At 30.8% G+C, this 11,663-nt stretch overlaps 1 protein-coding gene across 1 annotated transcript; it reads left to right on the top strand.

Moving 5' to 3' along the window:
• Window positions 1-4,258: 4,258 nt before the first annotated feature.
• LOC124842494 (putative glycerol-3-phosphate dehydrogenase [NAD(+)] 1, cytosolic) lies at window positions 4,259-10,178 on the top strand. Its single transcript, XM_047318995.2, has 5 exons — window positions 4,259-5,458; window positions 6,270-6,491; window positions 7,056-7,303; window positions 9,667-9,806; window positions 9,915-10,178. The coding sequence occupies exons 1-5, from the start codon at window positions 4,807-4,809 to the stop codon at window positions 10,039-10,041; spliced, it is 1,389 nt and encodes a 462-aa protein (XP_047174951.1). The 5' UTR covers window positions 4,259-4,806; the 3' UTR covers window positions 10,042-10,178.
• The last annotated feature ends 1,485 nt before the right edge of the window (window positions 10,179-11,663 follow it).

Raw genomic sequence — 11,663 nt, 5'->3', positions numbered from 1 at the left:
GCACATATCATATAAGTTTAACATATTTCATACATTATAACCTAATTCATTCATATTTCATTTCATCTTATCCAATAAACGAACGTTCATTCCATATAATCATATCAACCATCATGCATCAAAATCATTCAGTCAACTAAACGAACGTTCAGACAGTTCATCAGCAAACCAATCAAATTAAATTAAATAAGCTTCCCTTACCTCTAGTGTGAACGTACGTCCTTCAGACTAAACTCAGTTAGCAGAAATAAGATTTCTTCTACCCTCAACGCTCAACCAAACTCTTCAACTAAAACAAGTTACAGAAAACCAAGATTGGTTCAGATAAGGTGACTGCATGCAACCAGAGCTTGGCTTGCATGTTCATACGGACGAACAAATAAAGACGAGAAACTTACCAGTTTCAGAATCCAGAACTGTTCGGTTCAAAGTGAAGCTTGAGACGCCGGAAACGCTTCTATGGTCTCTGAATGATGATCGGAGAAGAGAAAGGGTGAGTTTCTTTAGAGAGAAGATAAAACTCTTAGAGAGAAGAAGGAGAATTCGAAAGATCAGGATTTTGGAGAAGATGAGTGCATGCAGAGAGTGTGACGCGGTTTTCAAAAAAATTAGTTTTGTTTAAAACGAACGTCCGCTCGTCTGCTGACACCTGCATTCCACTATCTGATTTTCGAATCTTCGACGCTTGACACCTGGCGTCTGCGCAGAGGATTTTGGGTGCGTTTTTAATGAGTCTGAACAGAGGGTTTTGGGATGCGTTTTCCGAGATTTAACAACTTTCGTCATTAAATTTAATTTTTTTTAATTTAGTTTTTATTCTTTTTAAACTGAGTTAATATAATTTCTTTTTAAATTAAGAAAGAGTTGTTAATAAATTATGAGTTAAATCATTTTTAACCTAACTTCAATTTGTTTAATTTATAGATTAAATGAATTGAGTTAAGTTTTACTCATATTTAAAAAAAAAACCTTTTTGTTTAATTCAACCTGAATCAAACTTATAATAAGTCAAATTAATTTACAAATTAAAATTTATTTTGATATTTTTATAATACAACAATGACAAGTGACATAAATGACGAATACCATCAATCAAAATTGGATTATTAATGAAAAGATTATTTAATTAATATTTTAGTGCTTTTTATTATTTGACTTATATTATTTTTATATATTATTAAAGTAACTTGTAAAGGGACTGTTTTATATCATTAAGAGTGTCAAACTATATTTTTTAAAATAAATTTTATAAAGTATAGAAAAAAATATGTATTTAATTTGAGAATGAAACAAAATTTTCAAAAAATAGTTTTGAAAGGAAAACATTTTTTTTAAATAGATATGAGAGATCATGAGTTGGATCCAATTAATCATAATCGTATCATTATAACTAGTTTTTCATTTTATTTTTTAATAATTTTTTTCTGTTAAGAATAATTTAAGTATAAGTCAAAATCTTATTTTAAATAAAAGAGACAAAATTAAATACTATATATGATGAAATATCCGTAAATTTATTAGTTTGAAATTTTGAATTAAAAATGATGTCAAATGTCCTGTAAAATAAGACTTAATGTCAATATACACAGATATAACTTCTCCTTAACAAATTCTTCACTTAAAAATATAAACCAATCATTTTCTTATTAAAATATTACTATTATCTTTCTCTCTTTTAAAAAATAAAATTATATTAAAAAATATAACCAAATACTTATTAGGTATCCATGCTCATCATAAAATTGTTTTAAATTTTCAATCAAGGTCGAATATGAGATTTTATTTTTGATCTTATATCCTCCTTGAATATTGTTGATATAAATTGATTAGGCTAAGATAAACTAAATATTATGTTTGCAATATAATATATTCGTACAGTTTTTTTTCTTTATTAACTTATTTGTTCAATATTTCAATTTATTATAGAGGATATAAGGAAAATCTCTTCATATGTTATGGTCTTTTAAGAAAAAAAAAATCTCTTTTTGAAACATTTAATACGACATTAAAGTTAATTCTTTTTCCACAGGACACATTGTGTTTTGGCATTGGAGATATCTATGACCCAAAAAATTATATTCATAAGATAGGATTGATGCATCCTAAACCTCTCAGTTACCTTCTTCAAGTATACTAGTTTATAAATAGTGATATCATCTACATTAAAACTCAAGAATAACATAGTCTTTTATTTCTTTTCCAAAGTGTAGACACAATTATCATAACTGTTCATCTGGAATCCCATCTCCCACAAGAAATCATTTAATATCTTATACCACTATCATACATACATGTTTAGAATATTAGTAGTTTTTACAAAAATGAATTTTTCAATTCTTTTAAAAAATATATTTTTGGTTATAAAAATTAGTAAAGTCATTCTAGGATTCGAATATTGAATATAAGAGATAATATTTTAGAACATTTTTATCTTAAAGAGATGGGCCTATCTATTATTAATCTCACATTTTAAGTTTTTTATATTCAAGTAATACTTGATTTATTTTAAATTAATGTATTTAAATCTTCTATTAATTTTGAATTTAAGTTTGGACAAAAAAGTACATAGAGATTACTTGTAAGTTGAATTGACCAAACCATGTATGGTCCTAAATCAATCATACAAGTGAAAGAAAAAGGCAAAAACAAACCAAAAGGTAAATTACTATATCTTTTAAGGTTCCAAAAATTAAATACAAATTTAATTGAATGTTTTATGAGGAATGTCTAATTGGTTCTAGCAATCTAATTTTATTTATTTCATTTGTTTTACTTTTTAAGACTAATATTATATTGTGCTAATACTTTTTTTAATAATTTTAAATATATTATTTAAATTACTTTTCTAATTTTTTTATATATATTTTTCTTAGATTTGTTTTACTATATTATATTATTATTTTAGTTTAGTTCTCTTATTGTTATTTGTTAAGAGAAGATCATATTAACAAACTTTGATTTGAAATTTAACGTACGTCTAAACAAAACAGCATTTAATTATCTAGAATAAAGATAAAAAGTGTTAAACATTACACTTTAAGTATTCTAAACGCTATAAGAGTGCCTAACAAGAATAACATCTAACAAATTTTTTATACCATCTAGGACAAGTGTTAAACGATTTTGTAATAGATCGTCTAATATAAACAACGTCTAACACAAGTTTAGAATAACGATAAATGTTGTAACTTGTTTTTCTAAACGACATAATGTTACTCAAATATACTACATTAAACGATAGTATTCGAATCATGCCTAAACACTTAGGATCGTCTAACATTTTAAAGCATGTACTTTTTAGTACTCCTTTGTGTGTTATGTTGTACTCTCTTTTTCTTTGCAAATTTTCACCTTTATCAAAAAGTCTACTCAAAATCAGAACAACGTTAAAATATAGGAAGATATTCAATAAATGTTTCATTCATACTTTTTTCTTTCCGTACACACAACATAATTGTTATGCTAAGATGCAACATAACTTCTGAATTTGCCTTAAAGGCTACATCCCTAGAAGAAAGTAAAAAGCTCTTATTAACGAATCTTTTTCAAATATGTATATATAAAGAGGATTGCATGAAGAGAAGAAGAAAAAGAAATATAATTGCAATATGCTCACATTACTTCTCTTTAAATTCTTTCTCTTAAGACTTATCTTTGAAAAGTTCTTTTACAAGTTTTCAGAATATCTTTTATTGATTTCAAATCCTCTCGAAGAGAGTTAAACATTATGTTCTTGTAATATTTCAAAACATTTTGTGTTTGTATCCATAAGTGAAGTAAAACACTTGTTAATTAACTCAGTGGAGTTAAAGGGTCTAATTAGATAGACTAATAGATACCATGAATGGTCACACTTGTCTAACCAATGGGTTAGTTGTAAACTAAGAGTCGTTAAACTTGTGTGTAACAACTAAGAATTCCATTCCAAAGATAGTTGCTTGAGGTTTTCCCCCAAGGTGAGTTTTCTATGTAACTAAAGCCTCGCACTTCCATGGCTCCAACTGTGAGGTTTCCTCTATGTCTTAGGCCTTGTGTTCTCTGTTGGAATCTCTTGAAATTACTTCAAGGTGATAGATTTTTCATGAGGATTAGAATATATTAATAATAATAATAATAATTTGATTAGAATATAGTAATAATAATAATAATTAAGTTACTTTTGATATGCTAACTAATTAATAATTTTTTTAAAATAAAATAATTTCATATCCTTGAGTTTTTAGATGGTGAAATAGGAGTTATTTTGGCTTGACAAACATGCCCTTTTTCTGTGGAAGTTGACTAACGCCCCGCGTTTCCTTAATCCCCTTCCCAGAGAAAGTGACACTCAAAAACACGTTTTGAATTCCACCATTTCACGCAAAACCAAATTGACAAGGCATTGGTGTTCTCGCCCACGTTGTTTGTTTGTTTTGTTAACTTCTCTTTCGATTGGTTTACCTAGTTGTTAGATTTGAGGTTTCTTGCTTGTCTTTCTTTGTGCATGTTGTGGAGATAGAAGTGAAAGAAACCAGTTGTTGTTGCTCATAGAGGGTTATATAATCGCTTAATCATGCCATTATTACCCAGTTGGATATTCTTGAATATTTTGTAAGGTAGTTCTGTGTTTTTTACTCGATGCTGCGATTGGTGGGTTGTTTATTTTTGTTAGAATTTGAGGTTAAAGGTTCGAACTCTCAATCTTGAATGAGGTTTTTTACTAGGATTTGGGGGATTATTAGAAAATAGAGAGATTTTGTTGGCGAATCTGTCAGAATTTGTGGGGTTACCATTGAGGTGTTTGTCGGTGTCATATTTGGAAGGAAGATGGTTGGAAGCATTACGAATGCACATTCAAATTTTTCTCTTCTGAATGTAAATGGTGGTAGTTTAGAAGAGAAGGTTGATGAGATACGTGAGCTTATTGGGAAAGTGGAGGGTGATCCATTAAGAATAGTTGGCGTTGGAGCTGGTGCTTGGGGCAGTGTATTTATTGCTATGTTGCAGGAAGCTTATGGTAGTTTAAGAGAAAAGGTTCTGATAAGGATATGGAGAAGGTCGGGAAGAGCTGTTGACAGGCCAACGGCTGAACACTTGTTCAAGGTGATCAATTCAAAGGAGGATGTACTGAGGAGGCTCATTAGGAGGTGTGCGTATTTGAAATATGTTGAGGCTAGGTTAGGTGATAGAACACTTCATGCGGATGAGATTTTGAAAGATGGATTTTGCCTGAATATGATAGATACCCCTCTTTGCCCTCTGAAGGTTGTGACAAACCTGCAGGAGGCTGTGTGGGATGCTGATATTGTGATTAATGGCTTGCCATCAACTGAAACTCTAGAGGTGTTTGAGGAAATTAGTAAGTACTGGAAAGAGAGAATCACTGCCCCTGTCATTGTGTCCTTGGCAAAAGGTGTAGAGGCTGAATTGGGCACTGAGCCTCGGATTATAACTCCCACTCTAATGATCAATCGAGCAAGTAAGATGCATTTACATTTATTTTGTTATCTGCTTTATTGATAGAGTGACTTCACTCTAAAGTACCAGCATTCCCATATTTATTGATGAAAAATGAACTGACCATGTTCATAAAGAAATTGTTTTCTTGTTTTCCCTTCTGTCCATGTTTAGACGCTTGGTGAGAATATTGAGTCTTTATTTGAATATGATGTGGGAACCATAAGACCCAGTGACAACTGGACATCTTTGTCTCTCACTTGCTTCTTTTCTTTATTCTTGTGTTTTTCTTCCTTTTTTTGCAACTTTCCTTCGTAGATTTTCCTGCTACTTAATAAAAAATTCGGCTGGTTCATGGTCTCATTAGTTGAATTGATCTGTTCAGTCCCGTATTTAAAACAATGATTTGAAGGATTGAATCCTTAGTTAATGGGAAAGTAATTTGTTGTGCAAAAGAAAATGAGGAAGCACATTTTAGGATATGCAATTGAATAGCTGTTTAGAGGTATAGCATATTGTGATATTAGACAACAGATCTGCTTGCCCTGTAGCTACAGACTGAGAGATCTGCTTGGTTCTCTCAAAATACTGAGATTATGTTTAATAAAATTTAAAAAGTGATTTCTGCTCTTGATATACATCCATAAATGATACTTGATACGTTGAGTATTTGATTTTTGTTCATTGTCACTTTTTTGGCATTCAATAGAAGATTATGTAATTGAACCTTGTAATGGGCAGAAAAATTTCTGTCTGTGGGGAAAATCTTGATATTTTTTCTGGAGTGCTTATTTTTGTAATCGAATTCCCATCGGTGCCTGATTTATTTGCAGCTGGAGTACCCTTGGAGAACATTCTTTATCTTGGAGGACCCAACATTGCCTCAGAAATTTTCAACAAAGAATATGCTAATGCTCGGATATGTGGAGCAGAAAAATGGAGGAAACCGTTGGCAAAGTTTTTGAGGCAGCCTCATTTTATAGTGTGGGATAATGGTGATCTTGTTACCCATGAAATCATGGGTGGGTTAAAAAATGTATATGCTATTGGAGCTGGTAATTTCATCACTTTCTTCTTGCATTTCTATAACAGCTTCATAGAAGCAGTGCCTAAATGCTACTTTAAGCAGGAAATAGATAATATCCGCTGTGGTTTTATTGAGGAGACAGAGCATCAGGGGAAAATCTTGTCTGTGTTGGTTACCCGTTGGTTATAGTGCGTGCTTGCATTGCTATTATTTGATTTGAGTATTGCAAAGGTGGGGATCGGGGGGTAGAGATGTAAGTAAGAGTGGCAATTCATCATGTGCTTTTTAGCATTGTGAAGACAATTTATGTCCAGAAAAATACTTTTCATTAGATAGTGGATGCATCACACCAGTGGCAATTTTTTGACTAGAAGATTTCCCGATTCCTACTGTCTGCCATCTTGACTCTTGAGTATTTACCTTTGCCTAATATTACTTGAGAGGTCTTAGAGACTAAATATTAGGTGTTTATTTATATTTTTGAGTGTTGATGTTTTGAACTTTGAATGAATTTTACGCCAGGTAGAGCAACCTCTTTTGATGTATCATATCACATTTAATAAACTGTATTCATGATATTTCTATTTAATAGGAATGGTTGCTGCTTTAACAAATGAAAGTGCCACCAGCAAATCGGTATACTTTGCTCACTGTACTTCAGAGATGATATTTATCACTCATCTATTGGCAGAAGAACCAGAGAAACTTGCAGGGCCACTTTTGGCTGATACTTATGTAACTTTGTTGAAAGGTCGTAATGCATGGTATGGACAGAAGTTGGCCAAAGGGGAATTGAATCTTGAAATGGGTGACAATATCAAGGGCAAGGGGATGATTCAGGTATAAATTTTGTACATTCAAATTTCAACATGTTTGTGACTTGGGGATAATGGTTGTCATGCTGTCAGATAAGAAAGAAGAAAGTCATTAGTCATACATATACATTTGATCCCTATAACTGTATTTTCTTTATAATAATCTCCAAGGTTTTAAAAAACAGTCTATGACTAGGATTTGTGGCCGCATCAGCAATTTCAAGGATTGCAATAAAACCGCAACTGCTATTGTAATAACAATATAAAATCTTATGTAATTTCCTTAAAACCATTCTTAATTGCAAAATCACGTGCTTCTAGTCCTTCATGACTTGTGAGGGACAAAATACTTTGTTTTTTTTGTTAAAACTAGGAACTGAAAATGAATAAAATTTAAATTTGAACTAAGGCTCTATTGGACAATCTTTATAAGCACTTACAGAAGAAAATATGTGAAGGGAAAATGTAATAATCTTGCTTCATAAACTAAGATTTTGTCGGCTTTTTAGGATAAATACTTGCTATTCTATTTTTGGAAAGAGTAATTATAAAATAGCAAAGATCTGAAATTATTACCTCAGACTATAGGGAAGACCTGAAATTATTCAGATTTTATTCTTGAAGGATTTTTTCCCTTTTTAATATCCTAGAGATCTGCCAAAAGAGGAGATTCCAGATTTTATTAATTTCTTTTTTTCAGCATTTAGTCTTCTATTTATGTGAAATATCTTCTGATGATTATCAGTGGAGGAAATAAAGTTTTACTGCTTAATTGTCCTAGTTCACCAACCAGGTGGGTAGCCAACTATAGATTGCAAATGGGTGTTTACAATTAAGTATGATTGAGATGGTTCTCTAGAACGATATAAGACCCATCTAGTAGCAAAAGGGTTCACGCACTCACATATGGCATTGATTACTCTGAGCCCTGTTGCTAAGCCAAACTCCATTAGAGTGAGTTCTTTTATCTCTTGCAGCCACTTTTGACTGGTCCCTAGGACAATTAGATGTCAAAAATGCCTTCCTCAATGGAGATTTAGTGGAAGAGTATATATGGAAGCCCCTCCAGGATATGGAGAGAAGTTTGGCACAATAGTGTGCAAGCTGGTAATGGGTTAAAACAGTGGGCTTGGTTTGAGAAGTTCACTCAGTTTACTTCAAAGTCATGGGTACGCACAACGACAAGGTGATCACACAATGTTCTTCGAACATTTACAAGATCTCCATATTAACAGTACTGATGAACTGATGATATAATTCTAGTAGGAGAGTATGTGTTTGAAATGAACTGCTTGAAGACATCATGTCATAAACATTTGAAAACAAGGACCTAGGATCCTTTATGTATTTTCTTGGTAGGGAGGTTACTCATTTAAAACAGAGGATTATGGTGTCACAAGGGATGTATGTTCTTGGATCTTCTTAAGGAAGCAAGAATGAGTGGTGTGGACCAGTAGACACTCCAATTGACCCCAATCAAAAGCTTTACATAAGAAGGAAAGATATAGAGTTATACATTCATCATCTCAAAGGCATCATGAAGCAGTATATGAGATCCTTAGATACTTGATATTTACTCCAGGCAAGCGTTTACTCTTTCAGAAGACTCCATAACAAAATATAGAGGTATATACTCATGCACATTGGATAGGTTAGTAACTAATAGGAGATTCACTTCAGGATATTGTACTTGTGTTTGAGAAAATCTGGTGACTTGGCAAAATAAGAAACAATATGTTGTAGCAAGGAATTCTGCAGAAGCAAGAATGTAGAGCTTGGCTAGTGAGACGTGTGATATGCTTTGCTGAAAATAACTCTTCAAGAGTTTCTCGGATGCCCATACAAATGTTAAGGAAGTTGTACTGCGACAACAAAGTTGCCATAATCATTGTTCAAAATCCTGTTCAGCATAATCGCACAAAGCACATAGAACATGACGGACACACTTCATCAAGGAGAAGATTGGAGCTATTTGGTTGTCATTTGTTACCTCTAAGAAACAAATAGCAGGTGTTTTCACCAAAGGGCTTCCCAAGCCTAGTTTTAAATTGTTTGTAAGCAAGTTGGACATGTTAGACCTATGCTCCGACTGGAGGGAGGTGTCGGATTTTAGGAGAAATACTTGTTATTCTATTTTAGGAAAGAATAATTATAAAATAGCGAAGTTCTGAAGTTATTTTTAGATTTTATTGTTGAAATACTTTTTTCCCTTTTTAATATTCTTGAGATGTGCTGATTGAGGAGATTCCAGATTTTATGGTTTTCCCTTTTTCAGCCCTTTCTATTTATGTGTAAAATTTTAGTCAAGAAAAGAATATAATAAAACTTGTTTTTTCTTCTTAAAGTTTGGACATTGCTGTTCAATAATTACCCTTGTTTGCATGTTAGGGAGTTTCTGCTGTTAGGGCCTTCTATGAGCTACTTAGTCACTCCAGCTTAAACGTCCTAAATCCTGAAGAAAACAAGCATGTAGCCCCAGTGGAGCTTTGTCCCATCTTGAAGATGTTATACAGAATTCTGATAGCAAGGTAACATTTTGCTACCTCATTTTTCACCTTTGCATGAAGGAAAAATGTATGAACAGAATTCAATTATTTAAACCAGCTTTTTCAACGGTTTTTGACCTTGATCTGCAGGGAATATCCAACCCAGGCCATTCTTCAAGCATTAAGAGACGAGACCACGAATGATCCCCGTGACCGCATTGAGATTGCCCAAAGCCATGTGTTTTATAGACCATCTCTTCTTGGTCATAAGATTTAGTACATCCTCGATTTCAATCATCAAATTAAACATGCACTTAGACCATCTCTTTTCATGTTCATCTGACAGGGAGAAAATGTTGGCTTGATGTTCAACGCTTTTTCAACAGCAAATCAAACAAAACTGTTTAATTTTTATGTTTGACAAGCTTCATAACTCATGGATTGGGACGAGGAAAACTACATCGGAACAGTGATCTGAGATGGGGTTCGAAATGCTGGCAAATTGGAAAATTTTCCATCATAAATACATTACTGATGCAAAAGTGAAAAATAATGTAATTTTAAAGACTGAAATAATTAATATATTAATAGAGAATAAACACGAAAAGAAAAATTATGTGTAGAACTAAAATATATAATTATAAGAACTAAACAAAAAATAACATATTTGCAAATGTAAGTAACTTTTGAAACCAAGTAACCCCAATCAGATAACTTATATCTATCAAGGCAATTCTTGAGAATTTATGATTTTTAAGGCCAAACACTGAGAGTCACAGTGAATGTCATGACATATATTGACATTTATTTAACACATTTAATAAGGAAAAATGTTTTAAAAGAATAATTTATTTTATAATTTTTCAAAAACAAAATTAAAAAATAAGAAAAGATAATGTTAAATGTAAAAGATTATGTGTGTTAAAGTATATATATTTTTTTTATCTTAAACCATATATATAATATAAAATGTTCAACAAATTCGTTATTAAAGACCAAAATCATCTCAAAAAATATCCATATGTTCACACTAATAAATTTTAATATACCTTTAGGTGTAGAGAGCAATTAGAATCACAAAAAGAAGTTACTTAAATATAATCTTAAAAAGGTCAACGCTTTATTATTTGACTTACTTTCTATAAGAACCTTTGCTTTTTTTTTTCTTTTCTTTTTAAATTTTAACTCTTTGTTTATAAGCTCTTGCCAATAAATCTTTATATCATACCATTAGATTCAATTATTGAAAATATTATATAATATAAAATAAAGGTTGAAAAAGAAAGTTCTATCAATTTAAAAGACAGGTTCAAGTGCGTTTAATAAACTAATTTAAGACAACCGAACTAAAAGAGTAACACAATGTTTACGTTAATAATTCTTATTTTCAATAATAATTTTTAAATTAATAGCAACAAATTTACTAATCTATTGATTTTATGGTATCAAAACATTTTTTAATATTAATTCATAGTATTTCAAATTAATAATTATTATTTTATTACTATACACAAAAATAAATTTATTTTGAGCGAATAAAATATTTAAATTAATATATATATATATATATATATATATATATATATATATATATATATATATATATATATAATTACTTTCAAAACAAAGTTTTCCAAAACCTTTGGCAGTGATTTTATTTGGGTATAATATTTCAAAAAAAAAAATTAAGAAAAAAATTCTATCATCGTTACACAGTAATAATACTAAAATTACATTAACTAGCAAAAATACAAGTGCAATTGCCATTATGTGTTCTCATTTTTTTATTATATTATTTAATTTAATAGGTTAAAATTCAATATTTATATATGTGTATATATATATATATATATATTATTGTGTAATATATCCTTTGAATAAAAACAATATTAAAACAAC

The sequence above is a fragment of the Vigna umbellata genome, chromosome 3, assembly GCF_029865625.1.
Source record: "Vigna umbellata cultivar VRB3 chromosome 3, Vumbellata_1.0, whole genome shotgun sequence".
Taxonomy (NCBI): Eukaryota; Viridiplantae; Streptophyta; class Magnoliopsida; order Fabales; family Fabaceae; genus Vigna; species Vigna umbellata.
Note: the sequence above shows the minus strand (reverse complement) of the source record. Positions and strands in the feature narration are given on the sequence as shown.